The sequence below is a fragment of the Triturus cristatus genome, chromosome 4_1, assembly GCF_964204655.1.
Source record: "Triturus cristatus chromosome 4_1, aTriCri1.1, whole genome shotgun sequence".
NCBI lineage: Eukaryota > Metazoa > Chordata > Amphibia > Caudata > Salamandridae > Triturus > Triturus cristatus.
Genome location: NC_140585.1, coordinates 82,999,932 through 83,025,765, shown reverse-complemented (window position 1 = coordinate 83,025,765; position 25,834 = coordinate 82,999,932). Strand labels below are relative to the sequence as shown.

At 49.5% G+C, this 25,834-nt stretch overlaps 1 protein-coding gene across 3 annotated transcripts in view; it reads right to left on the bottom strand.

Moving 5' to 3' along the window:
• Positions 1 to 25,834, bottom strand: part of RNF20 (ring finger protein 20) — a 217,566-nt gene that overhangs the window by 42,201 nt on the left and 149,531 nt on the right. For all 3 annotated transcript variants that reach the window (XM_085651686.1, XM_085651687.1, XM_085651685.1), the window contains exon 15: positions 16,922 to 17,071. In XM_085651686.1, the coding sequence (XP_085507812.1) occupies positions 16,922 to 17,071 (150 nt within the window). The remainder of the gene's footprint in view (positions 1 to 16,921; positions 17,072 to 25,834) is intronic.

Genomic DNA, 25,834 nt, shown 5'->3' with positions numbered 1-25,834 from the left:
AAAAGAGAAAATGAAGAGCAATACAGATAAAATCTAGCTCCCTCCCACTCCAAACCCCTCCCCCCAATCGCACTAAACATCCACACTAGACAGAGCCATTTTGATAATACAGTAGGGCTATACGCCCAGGAGAAACCGAATCTCTATTGAGGAGGGTTCCGTGCCACTGGAACCGGCTCTAGCAGCAATCCCTATAGTCTGCCCATCTTTTCCATAGTTTAAAATGTATGTGGGGGCACCCCCTGGCAGTGAAGATGGGTTTCTCCAGGCCCAAGCAAAAATCCAAACCATTCTTCCACGCAGCCACTGAAGGGGGCCCAGTGCAATCCACGCCCTCGCTATATCCCTTTTCGCCAATGTAAGACCCAACAGCAATAAGTGTTGTTGCCACCTATCCTCTCCATGACATGTAACAGGGCAAGTGTTGGCGAGCGGGGAAGGTCCCAACCCAGAACCTCTGATAAACAGATGTGAACCCCCCTCCAGAATCGATCTAGGGAGAGATACTGCCAAACCGTTTGTACTAGTGTACCCACCTCCTGATTACATCTAAGGCACACAGGAGAGGCGATCAATCCTGCCCTCCACAAACGTACTTGTGTATAGTAAGCCCTATGCAGGTATTTAAACTGGTCTAGGCACAAACGCACTGCAATGGCCGCCCCTCGTAGAGCAGCCAGGGCCTCCGCCCAGTCCTCTTCATCCAAGGGACCCACATTTTTATCTATTTATTTATGTGTCTTGTATAGCGCCTGAATCACCCCGTACGGGGTATCTCTGCGCTGGGACCGCCTGTGGCCATTCCAAAGAGGATTAGAACAGTTCCGTTTTCAGAAGTTTTCTGAAGGCTGGGAAATTTGTACACTGACGAATCTGTATGGGGAGAACATTCCAGTACCGAGGGGCTAGGTGAGAGAAGGCTTTTCCTCCCATCCGCGCCAGTTTAATAGGGGGAGTGCGGAGAAGTGCTTGATGACTGGATCTCAGTGGTCTGATCGGTGTATATCTGACCAACTTTTGGGAAAGATAGCTGGGGCACATGTTGTGTAAGGATTTGTATACCATGCAGCAAATCTTAAACTTGCCCCTCCCAATCCCCCCGGAGTTTCTGTAGCGTGGAGGAGCAATGAGTAACTAGGGATTGATAGATCTTGGAGATCTTGTGATCCTGGAGATCTCCGATACAAACTTTGGCCTCAAGGGAGCTGAACGCAGCCACGGACTCCAAGCCCTCCAGGCTGGGGGACAGGGCGTACCGGAATTGAAGGTACTTTTGGGATTTCGGCACATAAGATTCTGTCTGGAGGTCCTGGAAGGATTTCAAAACTAGACCCCTCATAACATCTCCCAAGACCGATATCCCTATATGATCCCAGTCCCGGAATCCCTGTAAGGCAGCTAGTTGCGGCAAGCGCCCATTATCTCTGAGGGGAGTCTCCCGCGTCAGTGTGTTTCACCATCCCATCCTCCGCAGCGCTTGCCTCCAGACATGAAACGCGACCTTTGTTGCTGATGGCAGCGAGCCCCGCAGCGGTGCTGAGTACAATATCCTATGCAGCGAGTGATCCCCCATAAGCCGCCGCTCGACCGCGTATGCCGGTTCCTCCCTACTGCCATACCACCATTCGTTCAATATGAGCAGGTGTGATGCCTGATAGTATGAAAGAATGTCCGACGACGCTAGCCCCCCACAATAAGTAGATAAAAAACACGTCTGCACGCACCTTGCCCCCTTCCCACAAGAACTGCCCAAGAGCCGCATTGACTTGCCGGAACCATCTAGGAGAAATCGGATAGGGGTGGTTCTGCAACTGGTATAGAAGACGGGGGAGCGCAACCATCTTAAATATAGCCGATCTGCCATATATGGTCAGGGGCATGCGGGACCAGATCTTAATATCATCACACACTCACTCCCACACCGGAACCAGATTGCGCTCCCAGGAAACTGCGGGCAAGTCCGATATAACCACACCAAGATATTTTAGTCCCCCCGTCGCCAACTGAACCGACGATACCCAGGCGCCCTGTCCCGCCTGATCTCCGAGAATCCACAACGTAGATTTACGTGGGTTCATATACAGTCCAGAAGTCTCCCCAAAGATTTGCATAATGCGCAGGAGCCGTGGCCCCATTCTGTCCACATTTGTGAGAAAGAATAGAACGTCATCCGTGTATAATGCAATCCTATCCGACAGTCCCTGTGCCCATTCAAAGCCCTGCACCTGCGCATCCATTCGCACCCACGCGGCCAGAGGCTCCATTGCGAGGGCAAATAAATAAGGGGACAGGGGGCAGCCCTGTCTCGTGCCCCGACCAATAGAGAACGCTATCTGCACCGACGCTGTAAGGTCCGTGTATAGGAGGGTCAAATAGGATATAAAACTCAGTCCGAAGTTTAACCTATGTAATAAGGCAACGAGGTACACCCAGCTAAGGGAGTCAAACGCACTATCCATGTCCGCTAATAATAGCGCTGCCGGTTCACCCAGTCGCTGGATGGCCGCCACTGCTACATGCGCCCGCCTAATGTTATGCCTGGTCGCCCTGTGAGGCATGAAGCCAGCCTGGTCGGGATGGACCAGAGTACCGATATGTGGCAATAGGTGATTCGCCAGAGCTTTAGCCAGAATTTTGGCCTCTATGTTCGAGAGATATGGGACAATATGATGCGTATTGAACCGGGGGCCTGCCCGGTTTATGAAAGACAACCACCACCGCATGCCTCCAATCTGGTGGAAGAGAGCCTCGTTCTCGTGCCTCCTCCACCACCGAGCGATAGTGAGGTCCCAACTGCAAAAAATATTGTTTGAAAAATTCACTGGGAAACCCATTGGGCCCCAGAGCCTTCCCGAAATTAAGATCTTCCAGCACGGTGCCCAACTCCTCATCTGTCAGCGGGACTTCCAGCTCTTCCCTCACCTCATCTGCCAGAGCCTTGGGCGGGAGGTCAGCTGGAAACGATCTATTGTGGCGTCCAGCAAACATTCTTTGGGGGCGTATAAGTTTACATAATATATGGTAAAGCTCTCCGCTAGGGCCAGCGGATCCGTGAGCGGCTCGCCTGCCGAGCCCAATATGCCGGGAAGGGTCTGGGAATGAAACACACCCTGGCAGAGCCGGTGGAGCATCTTGCTGGATTTAACCCCCCACTGATATACCCTGCTACGTGTCGCCAACCAGGCTTGGCGGGCCTCATCCAGCAGTAGCGCGGCATAATTTTGTTGAGCCATCAGCAATTGCTGTCGGACCTGGCCGCCTTCAGCCTCTCGACCCCGGTGCTCAAGATCCTTGATGCCCGCCTCTGCCTGTTGTAGAGCCTCCCTACGTGCTCTACGAGCTGCCATGCACCAGGAAATGTCCGTTTCCCTCAGAGTAGACTTCATCGCCTCCCACAACGAATCGGCCCTGGTGACTGACCCCACATTGACTTTCACATACCTGTCTATGGCGTCGCTCATGTTTTCTCTATAGTCATCATTTTGTAGGTGCCACACCGAGAGGCGCCACCGAAACGGCTGCTGCATCCGCCCTATCTGTATGGGAGGGCCACCGGGGAATGATCTGACAGGCCCCTCGGAAGAATCTCCACTGCCACCACTCTGCTCACTGCTACTCGAGGGACAAAGAGGTAATCAATTCTGGAATAAGAGTCGTGGAGAGATATGTGAACTCCTAGCCATCTCTGTGCAAATGACACCATGTATCTACCCAGTCGAGCCCCATCACTAAAGAATTCAGCTTCGTGGTGTGAATACCCTCTGGATCCCCCCTTCTCTCCAACGATCTTTGGCCAAATCTATCACATCATTCCAGTCCCCACCAACCACGAACAATCCGTCCGGCATGTGCACCCAGAGAGTCAGGAGACGCTCCACCAGGTTCCTCTGTAAAGGCTTCCATAAATGTTTTGATTACTGGCACTCTAAAAAAAGATAAATGTTGCCTATTTTGTAGACATGCAGCTATTGCAGCGAGATGTAGTCGGATAGAAGTGTAAGCTAACCCCGATTGCTGCAAGTGTAGCAGATAACAAATGGTATTTTGTATTGAAGCATCAAGAAGGTTGATATTGTTATTATTGCAATGGATAACAAAACGTTTCCATTTAGCTGCATAACAGGCTCTTGTAGTAGGCCTTCTGGCCTCTCTAATGATGTTCATACAGTCTGGTGGGAGAGTTAGATAACCAAACTCTATGATTTCAGGAGCCAGATCGCAAGGTTCAGTTTTCTGGGATCTGGGTGTCTGATTTCTCCATGGCTCTGTGTGAGGAGACTGGATGTAAGGTGTAGTTTTTGATTTTAAACTAGCAACAGCTCCAACGGGGTTGTGAACCAAGGTTGACGGGCCCATCTGAGAGCTACTAGGATCATAGGATCAGTGTAAGGGATGTTTTCTTGAGTTTCCGAACCACTAATAGAATGAGTGGGAGAGGCGGAAAAAGGTAGGCAAATATCCCTGACCAGTTCATCCATAGTGTATTGCCTTTGGAGAGTGTGTGTAGACTTGGAGGCGAAGTTTGGCCATTTTGTGTTTTGGTGTGTGGCAAAAAGATCTATTTGAGGGACTCCCCAACTTTGAAAGTATGGGAGGAGAACTTGATGGTGAAGTTCCCATTTGTGGATTTGCTGTATCTGTCTGCTGAGGAGATCGGCAATTTGATTGTTCACTCCCGGAAGGTGTTCTGCTAGGAGATAGATTTTCTGATGACTCGCCCAGCTCCAAATGTCTTGAGCCAAGCGCGATAGTTGGAGAGAGTGTGTTCCCCCCTGTTTTTGTATATAAATACATAGCTGTCATGTTATTGGTACGAACTAGGACAGCTTTGCTGACCAGGTGAATCTGAAATGCTTTGAGCGCTAGAAACACTGCTAGCAGCTCTAGATGTTTCATGTGGAGAGTTTTCTGCTGTTGACTCCACAGGCTTGCATTGGGTAATGTTAAAGATGAGCCCCCCAACCAGTGAGGGATGCATCCGCTGTTAGCATGGTCTGTGGAACTGGGTCTACGAAGGGCTGTCCTATTGACAAATTTTGTAGGTTCCACCACTGAGGAGAGCAAGGAGTACGGCCGCTTACCAACACTAGATCGGTTAAAAGACCCTGTGATTGGTTCCACTGACTTGCTAAGCATTTCTGTAGGGGATGCATGTGAAGCCTGGCCTGGGGAACGATGATGCAAGTGGCCATCATCCCCAGCTGTTGCATATTGAATATGCTACTTACCAGTATGCATCTGTTCTTGGCATGTAGGGCTGCTGACATTCATATCTGTGCATAGATCGCCGCCTAGTGTTGGGTCCGGATGATTGCACATTGTTGTCCTGGAAGAGTCTTCGAAGTATCACGAGATAGGTGGCTCCTCCCCTGGACTACAGTGCGCATGGGCATCCTCTCCATCCTTAGATTGTTTTTCGCCATTGTGGCAGTGATGGAGTAGATACAGTAAGTGATGACCATGCTATACAGTAATTCTGAGTGCTGCAGCCGCTACAGGCGCCGGGGAGGAGGGTGGGCGATATGAATGTCAGCAGCCCTACATGCCAAGAACAGATGCATACTGGTAAGTAGCATATTCAGTTCGAGGCATGTGGGCTGCTGAATTCATATCTGTGCATAGATTATATAGCAGTCCCTCCATTAGCGGCGGCTGCCCGTGCCAGCTGCAGCAGTCTTAAAAAGAGTTTTGAGAACAGCCTGTCCTACAGCTGCCTGCTGTTTTGAGTGTACATCTACACAGTAGTGTTTGGTAAATGTATGTATAGTGGACCATGTGGCTGCTCTACATATTTCCTGTAAAGGAATGTTTCCTAGGAAAGCCATGGACGCCCCTAACTTTCGTGTTGAGTGGGCTCGTGGGGGAATCGTTAATGTTTGTTTCGCTTTTTGATAGCAAATTTGAATACATTTAACGATCCATCTGGCTATCCCTGCTTTTGAAATGGCGTTGCCCTTGTGTTGTGGAGAAAAGGCAACGAAAAGTTGTTTTGTTTTCCTAAAATCCTTTGTTCTGTCTATATAGTAAATGAGGGCCCTCTTTACATCTAGTGTATGGAGCATTCTCTCTGCGACATTTTGTGGACTTGGAAAGAAAACAGACAGTTCAATAGTCGGATTCATGTGGAACTGCGATATCACTTTAGGCATGAATTTAGGGTTGGTACGTAGTACAACTCTGTTTGCGTGAACCTGTATGAATGGCTCTTGAATGGTTAGTGCCTGGAGTTCACTAACTCTTCTTAACGAAGTGATTGCCACTAAGAAAGCTACTTTCCAGGTGAGGAATTGAATCTCACATGAATGGAGAGGTTCAAAAGGTGGACCCATCAATCTGGTGAGGACCACATTGAGGTTCCACACTGGTGCCAGTGGGTGTCTTGGGGGAATTACTCGTTTGAGTCCCTCTAAGAAGGCTTTGATGGCAGGCACTCTGAATAAAGAGAGGTGCTGCCTGTTTTGAAGATAGGCTGCTATCGCGGTTAAATGTATACGTATGGAGTTGTATGCCAGATTGCATCGGTATAAGTGTAAGAGGTAACAGATGATGTTTTGAATGGATGCGTCCAGCGGGTTAATGTCATTGTTGTTGCAGTAAATGACAAACCTCTTCCATTTAGCCGCATAGCAAGCTCTGGTAGTGGGTCTTCTGGCCTCCTTGATGATATCCATACATTCAGGAGCCAGATTGCCAGGTTCAGCTGTTGCGGGTCTGGGTGCTGAAGTTCGCCATGGTTCTGCGTTAAAAGTGCGGGTTTGATCCGCAGCCTTTGATGCGGCACCACGGAAAGTTCTAGAAAGGTGGTGTACCATGGTTGGCGTGCCCATGTGGGAGCAACTAGGATGAGTGTCAGTGAGTGTTATCGCAGTTTGCGTGCCACTAGCGGTATTAATGGCGCTGGGGGAAAAGCGTACGCAAATTTGCCGGACCAGTTCATCCATATCGCATTGCCCTGTGACTGCGGATGTGGGAACCTGGCGGCAAAGCTTTGGCATTTTGCGTTTTCGTTTGTGGCGAATAGGTCTATCTCTGGATGACCCCACTGTTGGAAGTACGGTTGGAGTACTGACGGATGTAGCTCCCACTCGTGCAACTGGTGGCTGTGTCTGCTGAGCAGATCCGCCATCTGGTTGTCCTTGCCCGGGAGGTGTTCCGCCATGAGGAATATGTTCCTCTGAATGGCCCACTTCCACATGCTCTGAGCCAGATGAGACAACTGTGGAGAGTGTGTTCCTCCATGCTTCTGTATGTAGTACATGGCAGTCATGTTGTCCGTCCGGCACAAGTGTACTTTGAATGCCTTCATGGCTAGGAAGATTGCCATCAGTTCCAGAATGTTGATGTGCATCTTCTTTTGCTGTGTCGTCCATAGTCCCTGCACTGTGTAATTGAGTACATGAGCTCCCCATCCCTGGAGAGAGGCGTCCGCTGTCAGTATTATTTGCGGAACAGGCTCTTGGAACGGTCAACCCTTGCAAAGGTTTTGTGGATTCCACCAATGCAGAGAGTTGTATGCCCGACCGCTCACCAACACTAGGTCTTTCAATTGTCCGTGAGCCTGATTCCATTGACGTGCTAAGCACTCCTGAAGCGGGCGCATATGTAGTCTCGCGTGCGGGACTATGAAAATGCAGGAGGCCATCATGCCTATCAACCGCATGAACACTCGCGCAGGAAGGGAGTGTTGAGGTTTGAACTTTGTGATCAGCAGTTGCATGCTGTTGATCCTCACTAAATTTGGCTGAGCTGTGGCTGTCAGAGTGTTTATGGTCGCGCCCAGGTACTGTCGTACGTGTGCGGGTTGAAGATGTGATTTTGGGTAATTTAGTGAGAATCCCAGACTGTGAAGAAGGTGAATGGTGAGGGACATGTGGCTGGCACATTGCTGGGCTGACTTTGCCTGAACAAGCCAGTCGTCCAGGTAAGGGAAGACGTGAATGTGCTGTCTCCGTAGATGTGCAGCCACTGTTGCTAGGCACTTGGTAAAGACCCTGGGTGCCGTCGTTACTCCGAAGGGGAGAACTTTGAACTGATAGTGATGCCCCTGAATAGTGAACCTGAGACATTTTCTGTGCGATGGGTGTATGGGTATGTGGAAATACGCATCTTTCAAGTCCAGTGTGGCTAAGAAGTCTCCCTGACTGAATAGCGGTAGAACCTGCTGTAGGGTGAGCATATGGAAATGCTCTGATAGAATGTAGTGGTTGAGGGGTCTCAGGTCTAGTATAGGTCTGAGAGAACCGTCCTTTTTTGGGATTAAGAAGTACAGAGAGTACACCCCTGTCCCCTGTTGGTTGACGGGCACGACTTCTATTGCACCTTTTTGCAGCATACTTAGTACCTCCTGCTGCAATAATGACAAGTGCTCTACGGACATAGGACGGTGGTTTGGCGGTATGTTGGGTGGAGTGGACGTTAATTCGAGAAGTGTGGCTCAATGATTGGAGCGGCAGACCCAGATGCAGAGGTCTAGCCTAGGACCAGGGTTCAATTCCCCGCCTCGGCGGGTCTTGGGCTCAAAAATTCCACGGACCTGATAATTCTCGCCTCGGTGCCATTCCAATCATGGAGTCCCACTCTGCAACTCTGGGCAATAGCTTGCTTAATCTCCACAACGGCCCCCACAACGCTAAGGATGCCTGGCCTCCACCTTGGGGGTGCCCAGGAGTGGACGCCTCACAGGGAAAGCCAGGATGGGTTCCACAGCGGTATTCGTACAAGCGCCATGAGACCCTTGCGGGTGAGTAGTGCTCTATACAAGTATCAATTTACAATTCTAGACAGTAACCGTACTGGATAATGTCCCTGACCCACCTGTCTGTGGTGATGGTTTTCCAGACTGACAGGAACTGCTGGAGTCTCCCCCCGACAGGTGTTATGTGGTCAGGGGGCAGGGAGAAGGCGTCACTGTTTGTTTTTGGGGGAGGACCTGGTGTTGCCATACCCACGTCCTCTGCCTTTGGTGCTGGATCCACGATATCCATCTCTGGTGGTTTTATCATAGTTACTTTGTGTGCCCCCTTTATTGTACTGCTGCTGGGACCCCTGACCTCTAGCTGCTCCTCTATTCCCGGGGCGACGAAAGGAGCCACTACGAAACTGCTGCGACTGCAGAGCCCCCATTGATTTTGCAGTTTCAGTGTCTTTCTTAATTTTTTCGAGGGTAGTGTCAACGTCAGGGCCAAATAAATAGTCCGGGTTGACCGGTTGATTTGAGATATTGTTCTGAATCTCAGGCTTGAAGCCTGAGATTCTCAACCATGCGTGCCTCCTCAACATGACGCTTGTGTTGATCGCCCTTGCTGCAGTGTCGGCTGCATCCAGTGCGCATTTGATGGACGCATTGGTAAGGAGTTGTCCCTCTCTGATAAGGAGCTCCGCTGCCTCTTTGTATTCATCTGACAAATGTTGTAGCAGTGATTCTAGTGTGTCGTAGTGGGACCTATCATAACGGGCCAGGAGTGCCTGTGTGTTGGCAATGCGCCAGATGTTTGCCGCTTGCGCTGCTATTCTTTTGCCTGATGTCTCCAGCACTTTGGACTCCTTGTCGGGGGGAGGAGCATCACCCGTTGTTTGTGAATGGGCTCGTTTGCGAGCATTAGCAACAACCATGGAGTCTAAAGGTAACTGACCCCTAATGTACATAGGGTCTCCGGGTGCAGGCTTGTATTTCTTTTCGATTCTGGGGTTCAGCACCCGTGCCCTGGTTGTTTCTTTAAAAATGTCTTTTGCAGGTTTTAGAACTCCCTTCAACATTGGCAGAGTTTTGACGGTTTTCTCAGAGGAGGCGAAAGTGTCCACTAAGAAGTCTTCTTCTACAGTGTCAGAATGGAGTTCCACTCCATGATTGGCAGCAGCCCGTTCTATGAGGGCATTAAAGGCAGCCGTGTCCTCTGTGGGAGATGTCTTTATATTGTAAAGCTGCGTGTCAGGAGTATCTGGTGCGTTACCCTGGTCGGTGGGGTCATCCCATGTCTGATCTGGGTCTTGCAAGATCGATATCCCCAGGGTAGGTGGTATCATCCCCTATATAGTCCTCTCCAGCGTCTGCCTCTGAATGTGTAGGAGAAAAGGACGGCGGATCCTGATGGAAGGGTTGAAAGTGTTCATGAAGCACTGGTTCGGAACCTGCCGGCAATTTGTGTTTCAGAGGAATTTTGTATGAGTCCAAGCCCTTCTCTGGCGTGATTTTCCGCTTGCGGAGCATCAACCTACCAGTGTCGGCGTCGATAAAGTGTGCCTGTGAAGGCTCGATATCGGTTTGTCCAGTGGATAGGGACTGTGTTTGGCGGACACGTGTCCGAATTACGAACATCTTCGGTGCCGTGGGTGGCGGCAATCCAAATGTGATGTGCGCCGGCGCCGAGTGTGATTTTGCGGCCTTGTGCGTTTCGGGACCCGAAGTAGAGTGGAGGGTTACCTGGTCTCTGATGCGTTGCAACAATGCTGAGACCTGTTGCAAGGTGAACGCAGATGGCGCCTTGGAACCGATCGGCACCTTGGAGGTAGGCGTCGAAGCGGCATCCGACTTATTTCCAATCTTTGGGTCGTCGATCCGAAGGGAGGTATCGACGCTCGTCGGAGTCGATGATTTGGCAGGCGCCGCCGTCTTAGACGTCGACGCGTCGGCCACCTTGACCTTGGTGGGTTTGGCCGTAATCTTCGGTGCCATAGGCCGAGGCGCCTTGTGGGGACCGAGGGCCTTCTTCTTTGGCTCGGCGCCCGGACCCGTCGCGGTGAGCTCGGCACCGAAATCTCTTTTGGCGCGGTCGGTGCCGATGACCTTTGCAGGGGTCGAAGGAGCGGAGGGCTTCGAGGCCTTCGATCCAATCGCAACCTGTTTCACTTTCGGTTTCGATGTAACCGGTGCGACGGACGGTTTCGGTTTCACTGAAGGGAATCCAGTCGTCTTCGATAATAATGGCTCCTGTGAAATGTTCGAGGCCGGGCCTTGAGGCGGGGCCGAAGAACCGTGTGATTGATCTTGGGTAAGGCCCGCAGGCGATCCCTCGACCTGAGCCCTATGACCACTTAGTCTCTCGGCCTCCGTATCGACGGGTTGGCCTAGCTCTTCGCTGGAGCTATCTTCCTCGGCCCCAAGGGCCTCATTGTAGTCTCCTACCTCTTCGACGACGTCTTCGCCCTCAAAGATCACCTCATCGTCGTCTTCCGATCGGGAGTCGTGTTCAGGAGCGTGGCTGGAGTCTACGTCTTCTACGCTCTTGGCGTCTTCGTCCTCGGTGGTAAAGATGTTGGCCGGGGCAGGCGCCGATTGCTGTGCCTCCAATCTCGCTGCCCGTCGATTCCGGAGAGTCTTCTTCGAGCGGAACCGGGCGCAGGCCATACATTTCGACTCATCGTGATCCGGTGAGAGACATTTGTTGCATACCGGATGGACGTCGATGTGTGGGTATTTCACGTGGCATAAAGGACATCTCTTGAAGGGAGTCCTCGATTCCATCGTCGATCGAAGTTCGATGTTCGGACCAAAGCGGATCCGAAAAGCGTGAAGAAGGTGCTAAAACACTAAAGAAACTGGTCGATAACGAACAGGAACAGTACCGACGAGATCTAAAGGCCTTTTGGCCTTAAACTAAAGTTTCCTAACTTGAGCTAAGATAAGCACATCCAAACCCAATGGCGGAAAAAAACAATCTAAGGATGGAGAGGATGCCCATGCGCACTGTAGTCCAGGGGAGGAGCCACCTATCTCGTGATACTTCGAAGACTCTTCCAGGACAACAATGTGCAATCATCCGGACCCAACACTAGGCGGCGATCTATGCACAGATATGAATTCAGCAGCCCACATGCCTCGAACACACTTGAGCTGGCAGTGAGAGAGTGGACTGAAACTGGAGAAATAAAGCCTGAATATTTCAAATTCAGGCTGTATTGGGGAAGGCTAGAGCCCTTTGAGTATCTAAAGTTGCTCCTAGATAGTTTTGAATGTTGGAAGGTTGAAGATGTGATTTGAACACAGACTGTGAACCTAAGTTGGTGCAGTAACTGAAGTGTCCTGTGAGTGTGTTGGAGACACTTTTGATACGTACTGGATTTGATGAGCCAGTCGTGCAAGTAGGGGAAGACATGAATGTGTTGTCTTATTAGGTGAGCAGCGACCACTGCCAAACACTTTGTAAAGACTCTGGGAGTTGTGGTGACTCCGAACGGGAATACTTTGAACTGGTAATGATGCCCCGCTACCACAAATCTGAGACATGTGCGACGAGCAAGATGTATTGGAACATGGAAGTACGCGTCCTTTAAGTCTAGAGTAGACAGAAAGTCGCCCTGTTGTAGGAGTGGAAGCACTTGCTGAAGTGTTACCATGTGAAAATGATCAGATTGTATGTAAAGATTTAATTCTCCGAGGTCCAAGATAGGTCTGAGAGAACTGTCCTTCTTGGGTATGAGAAAGTAGAAGGAGTATACGCTGGACCCTTGGTATTGCAGTGGTACAGGCTCTATAGCTCCTTTCAAAAGGAGAGACTGAACCTCTTGGTTGAGGAGGTGTAAGTGGTCTAGTGACAGTTTGTGTGAACATGGAGGAACGTTTGGAGGATTGTTGGTAAACAACAGGCAATAAACAGAACGGATAATTTCCAGTACCTATTTGTCTGTAGTGACTGACTGCCAGACGGGTAGGAATTGGGAAAGATGCCCCCCCGACACGTGTTAAATGGTCGGGGGGAGTGTAGTGAAGTCACTGTTTGCTATTGGAGGGAGAGGCGCGTGTGTTGGACCATCTACCCTTCCCATTGTTGCCTCTGTAGCCCTCTCTGTAGAAACCCTTAGAGGCAGAGGGTTGATTGTTGCCTTTGTAGATTGTTGAGGCAGAGTCTGAGGAAGCGTTTTTGGACCCTCTGCGATATAAAGAGTGCCGAAAGGAACCACAGGCTGAGGGTGATTGAAGGGCTCCCATAGATTTCGCCACCTCTGTGCCTTTCTTTATCGTTTCTAATGATGAGTCTACTACAGGGCCAAAGAGGTTTGTTTGTCAAATGGTGTGTTCAGAATGGAAGCCTGAACCTCTGGTTTGAACCCAAACGTAGCCACGCATGCCTTCTTAGTTAGTTAGTTAGTTAGTTAGTTAATGACATTTGTTAAGCGCTTGGTTGCACAGAGAACAGTGCGTCCCCGCGCTGACAATCCTACCAACATTTCTTCAGCTTAGCTCACAGAGGGTGAGCACTAGGGCCAGGGACATACTATGCTGAATTTGTCTTAGGGAAAAGATGGGTTTTCAGCCTCTGTCTGAACCTGGTTTCAGACGGCTCCATCCTCAATTCGATGGGTAGGTCATTCCAGTCTTTGCTGGCATGGTGTCTAAAGGAACGTCCTCCCATCCTTGCTCTGTGTATCCGTGGCACCACTAATAGCATGCTGCCCATCGACCTCAGAGGGCGTGAGGGGCGATAGACGGGAAGCAAGTCCTGGAGATATGGAGGTGCTTTTTTGTGAGCTATACGGTGGGTGATGCACATAGTTTTAAATTTGATTCGTTCCTTTATTGGGAGCCAGTGCAGGGAACGTAATGCATGTTTCCCAGAGGCTCTCCTAGGGAGGTTAAGGACCAGCCTGGCAGCTGCGTTCTGGACGCGTTGTAGCTGTGTTAGGCCTTTTTTGCTGAGTCCACATAGGAGGGAGTTCCCATAGTCTAAATGGGAGGTGACCAAGGCATGTACCATAGTTTTTCTGGAGCTGGGGGGCAATAGGTCCAGGATTTTCCTCAGGACCTTCAAGAGGCCATAGCATTTTCCGGCAACCTTACCAACATGATTGGTAAAGGCTAGATTAGAGTCCAGAAGAAAGCCAAGGTTTTTAACTGTGTCTACCGGGGCCGGGACAGGGCCCAGTTCAATGGGCCACCAGGCAGAAGTCCAGATGGAAGGACAGGGACCTACGATAAGAACTTCCGTCTTATTACCATTAAGGCGAATGCTGGTGTTAACAGCTCCAGCCGCAGTGTCAGCAGCATCTAAGGCGCACCGGATGGAATCGAGATGAGCTGTCCCTCTAGCACTAGGTCTTGAGCTTTGGACTCATCAGGCAGAAACTGGAGCAAGTGCTCCATTTCATCCCAATGCACCCTATTGTACCTAGCTAAAAGTGCTTGGGTATTGGAAATGCGCCAAACGTTTGCAGCTTGGGAGGCTATTCTGTTTTCAGAGGCGTCTATCAAATTAGACTCCTTGTCTGGGGGTGGAGCACCTCGTGACATTTGGGAATTGGCCCTTTTAAGTGCATTAGATACGACTAGAGAATATAATGGTAACTGCCTCCTGATGCAAGTTAGGTCTGATGGTGCAGATTTATATTTCTTGTCTACCCTGGAGGTGAGGATACGTGCCCGCACAGGATCATTAAAAATGTCATCTACATGTCTAAGCATACCCTTGAGCACTGGAAGTGTGTGCAAGGATTTTTGTGAACTGCTAAGAGTTTCGAAAAGGAAATCTTCTACTAGGGATTCCTTATGTAACTGGACCCCATGGTAATTAGCAGCTCTGTTTATTAATTATCCTACACTGTTGTGTGGTGGAGAGGGCTAAGTAGGGTACAGATCGGGATCATTTCCTGTAGGAGAATTAGTGTCATAATCTCTCCAGGGGTCTGTAGGTATTGGATCATTGTACCCAGCCCCATCCCCATCATCCTGATCATCAGGTGTATATGCTGGTGGTGAGTCAGTAGTTGAAATTAGTAATGGTTAAGACTCAGGAGAAGGAGGAGATGGAGGAGGAGGAGATGGAGGAGGAGGAGGAGGAGAAGGGTTAGTACCCACATTGATCCTTTCTCAAGGGATGTGGTAAACTTCTTCAGTCTCTGGTTTACGTTTTAGTGTCACTTTGGTGGTAATATGTCCAGTTGTTGGATGAATGTAGAGTTCTCTTAGTTTCGGATCCAGTTTCGAGGGTGGAACATCGATACGGAGCTCCTTTGCTGGAAGCTTCGCCTCTGTCTGTTTCGGCACTGGTGTTTTGGATCCGAAGACGTTTTCGGCATCGAAGAGGGGGGCTGATCCTGACTGACTTCGATCTCAAAGGTTTCGGCTGGGTGCCTAATTTCGAGTGACTGAGCTCGGAGCCGGAAGGCTTTGAGGTGTGTTTCGGTGCAGAGCCGGATGGCGGGCATTAGAAACATGTTCTCGGTGCCGACCGTGGCCCTCAGGCGGGGGTTGGACCTGAGCTTTCTTCTTAGGCTTAGGTGGACTTTGGGGCAAGGGAGGATCAGTACTCACGATACGCTGCCCTTGCAGGATGTCTTCGTCCCCATCGGAGCCGGATTCCGAGACGGAGATCGGATCCTGTTCTTCTTTGGCTCCTATGGTTTTTCCTGTCTCCTTTTCTGAATATTCTCTGAAGAGATACGGAATGGAACCTATGTGTTGGCTCTGCATGTCGCCACGTTGAGCCAGACGACCGCGAAGCGTCTTCTTCGATCGGAAAGCCTTACACGCGTCGCAGTACTTTTCTTTGTGCTCCGGTGACAAGCACAAGTTGCACACATCGCGTGAGTCGGTGCACGGGAATTTCAAGTGGCACCGAGGGCAGAATTTAAATTGAGTCTGTTCCATCTACTGCGAGGCGGACCGACACGGGTAGGCCCGACGGCCTTCCACAAGTTCCTCGATCGAAAGATTTTGAGTAAATACGATATTGGAGAATGGAGATACGTGATCGAGAAACAATACCGTTGAGGATGAGTGTATAGCGCACCAAGGGGAACCCGAGAAACCCAATGGCGGGAAAAAACAATCTAACAATGGAGTCAATGCCCATGCGCACTATCACCGAAAGGAGGAGTCACCTACCTCGTGACTGGAAAGACTTCGAAGAAAAACAACTTGCAAACATCCGGACCCAACACTAGATGGCAGGAGTATGCAAAGCATGTGATCTACAGCTCACATGCCTCGAACATAATATTAGAGAAAACAATCAGAATTGTAGAATTCCATTCAACGTTTGGAGAGAGCCCATTGTCTAATCATCATCACCGCTCTTAAAGGTTAGCATGTGTTTTAAATTCGGTTATTTACACTAGGATACAGAATTCAATAGGCAATTAAATTGGGAGATAAAATACACCAAGCTGAAAATACATTCATGGAGGAGGATAGTATGTATTGATGTTGAAACTCTTTTCAAAAGGTCATAGATTAATGAAATATGTTAAACATAAGATCCTCAATGAAATCACTCTGAATATGGATAACTACAATTACTTTCGAACTGATTAATGTTCCCATACAAGAAACCCTCTTTACGAGCACGGCTAGCTCACCTACTAATTGAGATGTCTGTGAATCTCAGCCTCTACCAATTTTAGCCGGTTTTGTTCACCCTTTAGTGCATTTTAAGATTAACAACTGATTCTGAAATGCCCGCCACCACTTGCAGGCAACAAACATCTCACTCATGTCTTGATATTAATTGTACAAACTTCCCATCTGAACGAGACCTATGCTATAAAGGTGTTCGATAACACTACTGTATAATTGAGAATAAAATAAGAATTGAAAAACAAACACTTTGAAAGGTCATCGAGTTCAGAACAGCCTCAAAGCCAAAATGTGAGACCAATAATTGTCACCTCAGACATAGCCCTTGTTCCATTTTTAGCTTTTATTATTTCTCTAACTTAATATAGTCTTCCAATCATACTATGACCTCAAACAAAGAAGTTCCTCCATTACGTTAGCGGTGTCTTGTATTTTATCCTTTTCATTTCAGCTGCCATGTTTCCCACTCTTTACTTTGTGCACTCAATGTTTTTGTATGTGAGATTTTGCCCATTGGCCTCTAGTCTTATGCAAAGCATGAGGATGTACCAGCTGGGGGTGAGGCTCTCATGTTCCATGCAGCATGTGTTGAATGTGTCTGTGTCGCCTCATCCCCATGCCACCTCCTCTCACCTGCTTGGCGATAGCCAGTTTCTTCTGCAAGTGCTCAATCTGCTCTTCCACTGCCCGGATTTTGCGCAGTGCATCCTCGTCAGCCATCTTCTTACTTTCCTTTTTCTCTTTGTCTTCCAGCTCCCTCAGTCTCTGCCTCAGCTCTTCAAGCTATCAAGAGAGAATGGAGAGAAATTGTAGAGGATTCAAATGTGTAGAGAACAGAAAAAGAAAACAGGGAAGGAAGACACAGAATCATAGCCACTACTTTAGAAATTGTATCACTTGCCATAAATACCAAAATCACAGCTGGGGTGAACCATCTCTCCGAACGTTGACCAAAAGAAGTCCAGCACAACGTAAGGACTGCAGTGCCATAAAGTGCATAAAACAAGAACACTTAGTCCTTCTCCACAGTCACCGTAATCAGATGACAGTAAGAATAGCTCCTCAGAGAATCTCTGTCATCACAAAACATTGAGCATTGCCCATCAGCCATTAACACACAACCTCAACATGAGGGTGTACTGACTATCTAACTCAGGTTTTGGAGACAGATGGTAGTTTTGACCTGATGAGATCCACTTAACTGGCGGCTTGGTCCAAAACATCAACGCCATCGCAAAGCTGTCCTTTAAAGATATCTCTAAAAATAATTAACCATATTCAAATTGCACTTGAAATCATCTTGAACAGGGGACACCCCTAATTTGCAAATATGTGTATATTTGTATCATATTGTACAGTTGACAGAACATTCGCTTTTGAGCACTGCACTGTCTAATTGTTAATTGTTGCACTAACCAAGGGGAAAACAATAATATTGAATATGCTACTTACCAGTATGCATCTGTTCTTGGCATGTAGGGCTGCTGACATTCATATCTGTGCATAGATCGCCGCCTAGTGTTGGGTCCGGATGTTTGCACGTTGTTGTCCTGGAAGAGTCTTCGAAGTATCCTGGGATAGGTGACTCCTCCCCTGGACTACAGTGCGCATGGGCATCATCTCCATCCTCAGATTGTTTTTCGCCATTGTGGCAGTGATGGAGTAGATTCAGAAAGTGATGACCATGCTTACAGTAATTCTGAGAGCTGCAGCTGCTACAGGCGCCGGGGAGGAGGGAGGGCGATATGAATGTCAGCAGCCCTACATGCCAAGAACAGATGCATACTGGTAAGTAGCATATTCAGTTCGAGGCATGTGGGCTGCTGAATTCATATCTGTGCATAGAATATATAGCAGTACCCTCTATTAGCGGCGGCTACCAGTGCCAGCTGCAGCGGTCTGAAAAAGAGTTTTGAGAACAGCCTGTCCTACAGCTGCCTGCTGTTTTGATTGCACATCTACACAATAGTGTTTGGTAAATGTGTGTGTAGTGGACCAGGTGGCTGCTCTACATATATCATGCAAAGGAATGTTTCCAAGGAAAGCCATGGAGGCCCCTAACTTACGTGTTGAGTGGGCTCGTGGGGGAATCGTTAATGTGCGTTTAGCCTTTTGATAGCAAATTTGAATACATTTAACGATCCATCTGGCTATACCTGCTTTGGAGATGGCGTTACCTTTGTGGTGTGAGGCAAAGGCAACGAAAAGTTGTTTTGTTTTCCTAAAGACTTTAGTCCTGTCGATGTAGTACATGAGGGCTCTCTTTACATCCAGTGTATGGAGTGCTCTTTCTGCGACAGTTTGTGGGTTTTGAAAGAAAACAGGCAGTTCGATAGTTTGATTCATGTGGAACTGCGATATGACTTTGGGCATGAATTTGGGGTTGGTACGTAGTACGACCCTGTTGGCGTGAACCTTTATGAATGGCTCTTGAATGGTTAGTGCCTGGAGTTCACTAACTCTTCTTAACGAAGTGATTGCCACTAGGAAAGCTACTTTCCAGGTGAGGAATTGAAGCTCACATGAGTGGAGAGGTTCGAAGGGTGGACCCATCAGTCGGATGAGGACCAGGTTGAGGTTCCACACCGGTGCTGGTGGGTGTCTTGGGGGAATTACACGTTTACGTCCCTCCAAGAAGGCTTTGATGGCAGGCACTTTGAATAAAGAGAGGTGCTGCCTGTTTTGGAGATAGGCTGATATTGCGGTCAAATGGACACGTATTGAGGTGTATGCCAGATTGCATCGGTACAGGTGTAGGAGGTAACAAATTATGTTTTGGATGGATGCGTCTAGCGGGTTAATGTCAGTATTATTGCAATAAATGGCGAACCGTTTCCATTTGGCTGCATAGCAAGCCCTGGTAGTGGGTCTCCTGGCCTCCTTAATGATGTCCATACAGTCAGGTGGCAGGTTTAGGTAGCCAAACTCTAGGACTTCAGGAGCCAGATTGCCAGGTTCAGCTGTTGCGGATCTGGGTGCTGAATCTCTCCATGGTTCTGCGTCAAATGCGCGGGTTTGATCCGCAGTCTTTGATGGGGCACCACGGAAAGTTCGAGAAAGGTGGTGTACCATGGCTGGCGTGCCCACGTTGGAGCAACCAGGACGAGTGTTAGTGAGTGTTGTCTGAGTTTGCGAGCCACCAGTGGTATCAATGGTGCTGGGGGAAAAGAGTACGCAAATCTGCCGGACCAGTTCATCCATATCGCATTGCCCTGCGACTGCGGATGTGGGAACCTGGCGGCAAAGCTTTGGCATTTTGCGTTTTCGCTTGTGGCGAATAGGTCTATCTCTGGGTGACCCCACTGCTGGAAGTACGGTTGGAGTACTGATGGGTGTAACTCCCACTCGTGCATCTGGTGGCTGTGTCTGCTGAGCAGATCCGCCATCTGGTTGTCTTTGCCGGGGAGGTGTTCCGCCATGAGGAACATGTTCCTCTGAATGGCCCACTTCCACATGCTCTGAGCCAGATGAGACAACTGTGGAGAGTGTGTTCCTCCCTGCTTCTGTATGTAGTACATGGCAGTCATGTTGTCCGTCCGGATCAACACGACTTTGTTGCACAAGTGTACTTTGAATGCCTTCATGGCTAGGAAGATTGCCATCAGTTCTAGAACGTTGATGTGCATCTTCTTTTGTTGCGTTGTCCATAGTCCCTGCACTGTGTAATTGAGTACATGAGCTCCCCATCCCTGGAGAGACGCGTCTGCTGTCAGTATTATTTGTGGAACAGGCTCTTGGAACGGTCGGCCCTTGCAAAGGTTTTGTGGATTCCACCAATGCAGAGAGTTGTATGCCCGACTGCTCACCAACACTAGGTCTTTTAGTTGCCCGTGAGCCTGAGTCCATTGACGTGCTAAGCACTCCTGAAGCGGGCGCATATGTAGTCTCGCGTGTGGGACTATGAAAATGCAGGAGGCCATCATGCCTATCAACTGCATGAACACTCGCACGGGAAGGGAGTGTTGGGGTTTGAACTTGGAAATTAGCATTTGCATGCTGTTGATCCTCACTAAATTTGGCTGAGCTGTGGCCGCCAGAGTGTCTATGGTCGCACCCAGGTACTGTTGTACGTGTGCGGGTTGGAGATGTGATTTTGGGTAATTTAGTGAGAACCCCAGGCTGTGAAGGAGGTGAATGGTGCGGGACATGTGGCTGGTGCATTGCTGGGCTGACTTTGCCTGAACAAGCCAGTCGTCCAGGTAAGGGTAGACATGAACGTGTTGCCTCCGTAAATGTGCAGCCACTGTAGCTAGGCACTTTGTGAAGACCCTGGGCGCTGTTGTCACGCCGAAGGGAAGAACCTTGAATTGGTAGTGCTGCCCCTGAATAGTGAACCTGAGATATTTTCTGTGTGATGGGTGAATGGGTATGTGGAAATACGCATCTTTGAGGTCTAGCGTGGCTAGGAAGTCTCCCTGTTTGAGCAATGGGAGGACTTGTTGGAGGGTGAGCATGTGGAAATGCTCTGAGAGAATGTAGCGGTTGAGGGGTCTCAGGTCTAGTATGGGTCTGAGTGACCGTCCTTCTTTGGTATTAAAAAGTACAGGGAGTACACCCCCGTACCGTGCTCGTGGACGGGTACGACCTCTATTGCGCCTTTTTGCAGCATACTTAGCACTTCCTGCTGTAATAGCGCTAAGTGCTCTGAGGACATAGGACGGTGTCTTGGCGGTATTGTGGGTGGAGTTGAGGTTAATTCTAGGCAGTAACCGTGTTTGATAATATCTTTGACCCACCTGTCCGTGGTGATGGAGTTCCACGTGGACAGGAACCTTTGTAGCCTTCCCCCGACAGGTGTTATGTGGTCGGGAGGAAGGGAGAGGGCGTCACTGTTTGTTCTTGGGAGAGGATCTGGTATTGCCGTATCCGCGTCCTCTACCCTTTGTGCTTGAACCACGATATCCACCCCGGGTGTTTTTATCGTAGGTACTTTGGGTGTTGCCCTTGTTGTAGGTTTGCTGTGACCCCTGTCCTCTACCTGCTCCTCTATTTCCGGGGCGACGAAAGGAGCCACTCCGAAAGGTCTGCGTTTGGAGAGCCCCCATGGACTTTGCAGTGTCTGTGTCCTTTTTTATTTTTTCTAGGGTGGTGTCAACCTCTGGTCCGAATAAGTAGTCGGGGTTGACCGGCTGATTGAGGATGTTATTCTGAACCTCCGGTTTGAATCCGGAGATTCGCAACCAGGCGTGTCGTCGTAACATGACGCTAGTGTTTATTGCTCTGGCAGCTGTGTCTGCGGCATCCAGTGCACACTTAATGGATGCGTTAGTGAGGAGTTGTCCCTCCCTGATGAGGATCTCTGCTCCCTCTTTGTATTGGTCAGGGAGATGTTGGAGTAATGTTTCTAATGTGTCATAGTGTGCGCGATCGTAGCGAGCTAGGAGCGCCTGAGTATTGGCAATACGCCATATGTTAGCTGCCTGGGCTGCAACCCTTTTGCCGGAGGTCTCTAGCACCTTGGACTCCTTGTCCGGGGGAGGAGCATCCCCAGTTGTCTGTGAGTGCGCCCGTTTGCGAGCATTGGCGACCACGATGGAATCCAGAGGCAACTGGCCTCTAATGTAGGTAGGGTCCCCAGGCGCCGACCTATATTTTTTGTCGATCCTGGGGTTTATTACTCGTGCCCTGGTGGGTTCTTTGAAAATGTCCTTTGCTGGTTTGAGGACACCTTTCAACATGGGTAGAGTTTTGATATTCCGTTCTGAGGATGCGAAAGTATCCATTAGAAAATCGTCCTCGATTGTGTCGGAGTGGAGTTGCACACCATGATTGGCCGCAGCACGTTCAATAAGGGCGTTGAATGCGGCAGTGTCCTCTGTGGGAGATGTTTTCGCGCCATATAGCTGCGTGTCCTGTGTATCCATATGTGCACCCGGGTCTGCAGGGTCATCCCAAGCCTGATCAGGGTCCTGTTGGCCGTCAGGGTCCATGTCTCCGGGGTAGGGGATGTGGTCACCCATGTAGTCCTCCAAAACGTCGGTTTCAGAGTGTGTCGGAGAGAAGGACTGTGGATCTTGATAAGAGGTATGGATAGGTTCGTAAAGAACTGGTTCCGAATCCACTGGCAGCTTTTTCTTTAGAGGGATCCGGTAGGAGTCCAAAGCTAGCTCGGAAGTTATCCTCCGCTTGTGGAACATCATTCTGCCGGTGTCGGCATCGATGATGTGGGATGGTGACGTCTCCGTAGGAGAGCGTTCGGCAGGCGTGATCCTAGTGTGGGTGACACGTGTTCTGATTTCGAACATTTTGGGTGCCGTGGATGGCGGCAGGCCAAAAGTGATGTTGGCCGGTGCCGGAGAAGCTTTTTGAGCTTTTTTCGGCTCGGAGCCTGAAGGGTCCTGTAGGGCTGCCTTTTCCTTGATGCGTTGCAAGGATGCTGCAACTTGCCGCACCTGGAACGCCGACGGTTCTTTGGCGCCGACCGGTTCTGTAGAGGCAGGCGTGGACTTTTTCGGCGCCACGGGGTCATCGAGTCGAGGAGAGGTAGTAGCTGTCGACGGCGTCGATGATTGTGCCTTTGGTGCTGCTTTCGAAGTAGTGTGAGTCGCAGCAGCTATTTTGACCACTGTGGCTGGAGCCGATTGTTTCGGTGCCGGGAGCCGAGGCGGTTTGGCGGCACCGATGGCCTTTTTCCGTGTGTCGGCGCCGACGTCGGCTGCTGCGAGTTCGGCACCGAAGTCCCGTTTGGTGCGGTCGGTGCCGACGGGTTTGGCTGGCATCGAAGGTGTGGTGGGCCTCAATCCGACCAGTGTTACTTTTAGTTTCGGTTTCTGTGGAACCGATACGGCTTTCGGTTTCGATGAAGGGAAACCAGTCGTTTTGGGTAGTAATGGCTGCCGCTGAATGTCCGAGGCCGGGCCAGAGGGCGGGGCCGAAGAACTGCGGGATAGGTCTTGGGTAAGGCCCGAAGGCGATCCCTCGACCGGAGCCATAGACTGACGCACTGGGATATCCTCCGTCTGTACGGGTAGGCCTTGCTCGTCACCGGAGCTACTCTCTTCGGCCCCTAAGGCCTCATTGTAGTCTCCTACCTCGGTGTCGGCTTCGTCTCTGTGAAAGAGTCGTTCTTCGATGTCTTCCGATCCGGAGTTGTGTTCGGAAGCAGGGCTGGAGGGTAGGTTCTCCACGTCTTCCACATGTTCGTCCTTGGCGCTGAAGATGTTGGTCGGGGCCGGTGCCGCTTGCTGCGCTTCAAGTCTCGCTGCTCGTCGATTCCGGAGAGTCTTTTTGGATCGGAATCGGGCACAGGCCATACATGTGGACTCGTCGTGATCCGGTGAAAGGCATTTGTTGCACACCGGGTGGACGTCGACATGGGGATATTTCGCATTGCATACAGGACACCGCTTGAATGGTGTCCTCGATTCCATCGTCGAAGTCGGGTCGATGGTCGGATATGATGCGAAAAGAGTTGGTCTTGAAGTTAGTAGACTAACAAATAACTATCGATACCGATCGGGAACAGTACCGACGCGAACTAAAGGCCTTTTGGCCTGAAAAAAGTTTTTCCTAACTTGAGTCAAGATAAGCACATCCGAACCCAATGGCGGAAAAAAACAATCTGAGGATGGAGAGGATGCCCATGCGCACTGTAGTCCAGGGGAGGAGTCACCTATCCCAGGATACTTCGAAGACTCTTCCAGGACAACAACGTGCAAACATCCGGACCCAACACTAGGCGGCGATCTATGCACAGATATGAATTCAGCAGCCCACATGCCTCGAACAGTTGTTTTACACTTCGAAATGTCTTTGCTGTTTAATGTATTATGAGAAGTGTGCCCTATACGGTTTGAAACATGAGAATAGACCTTATAAGAAACAAGACCCACAGAGCTGTCGTTCCAATTCTTATGTCATACTTCGGTTTACACATTTTGCCATAAAGTGTTTTTTGCCTCTTTTATATACTACTTTAAAAGCACGCCTCTGTCCGGAACGACAAACCTCAGCTACAAGCACACACACCTCAGACACTGTTGTGAGGTGACATCAGCTGCACTGTCCGCAAGAAGCCTCAGCTACCAGCACACATACACCGGACACTGCCCATGAGCTGCACTGTACGGAATGGCAAACCTCAGCTACAAGCACACACACCTCAGACACTGTCCGTGAGGAGTCATGAGCTGCACTTTCCACAACACACCCCAGCTACAAACAAACATACACACCTCAGGCACTGTCCATGAGGTGTCATTCGCTGCACTATCCGGAAGAACAAACCCCAGCTACAAGCACACACACCTCAGACACTGTCCATGAGGGGTCATTCGCTGCACTGTCTGGAAGAACAAACCCCAGCTACAAGAACACACAACTCAGACACTGTCCAGTACAACAAACCTCAGCTACCAGCACACATGTAGGAAGCTGGCTCTGTATATACTATACCAAAGTGAGGTATAGTGGGCACAGAGTCCAGTGGATCCCCAAAGGTAGGCAGAGGTAAAGTTAGATAGCACCTCACTCTCTATTTGTGGTAGTGTGGGCAAGCAGTAAGGCAGTATCAGAGGACAGCGTTAACCATTTGTTGTACCCACTCAATCAGCAAATGATTTCACACATTCAAAGACTGAACTTCAGACCATTGGTTTTGTATAAAAATATTCTTTTAGTTATTTTATTTTCTCGAACCAAGCAAGCCTGGCACAGGTAAGTTGATAAATACTTTGCAGTAAACATACAGTTTGAAATGCAATTGTAAATGTACTTTGAAATGGTTACAGTTAATGCAATACTGTGAAATGCTGTATATATACCTTGGTTCGACTTTGCAATGAAAATTACAGGTAAGTTACCTTTACGTTACTTTTGAGATTACTTTTTAGATTACTTTTTCTACTCAGTGTGATATGCCTAGATATCACACTGGGACATTTCCTAGAGAAAAGGTAAGTAAAATCAGTTTTGCACAATTGTTTTCATATATAATTTTTATTATTTTCGGGTTCCCCGCACATGGGCGGGAATATTCAGTGCTTATGACTTTGATGAGTATCCCCTGGTAGAGAAATACTGTATTTAGGGGGCGTTTTAGGGGTCAGTAGCCAATGGACTACTGACCTTAGGGTGACTACACCCTTGGTGTGCTCACCCCATGTGGGGGAGTGAGCACAATCCCTAATCCGGATTGGGGAGTGCCTGCCATCTGCAAGATGGCGAGCACTGAAGAGAGGGCTTCACCTCGTCTCCCCCACCTGAGGGGAGGAGTTGGCAGACGTGGGCACACCTTCTGGGCTGGCTAGTTTTTCCCACCTGTCTTCCCACCGAATAGGAGGGGAGACAGGAAGGTTGCCTGCTCCTGCTAGCAGGAGAGGCTAGGGGTCGCATTACAAAGGCTGCCAGGCCTTTGAATCTCCCCTGCCACAGATGGCTCTTCCTGGCTGAGGGAGGTGTTAACACACCCGCCCAGGAAAGGCTTTGTTTCTGGGCTCAGGGAGCGAAGGATCCCCCCCTAGGAGTCCAGAAGTACAAGTTACTTACCTTTGGTAACAATGTATCTGATAGAGACGATTCTAGCCGCAAATTCCTTAACGTAGAATT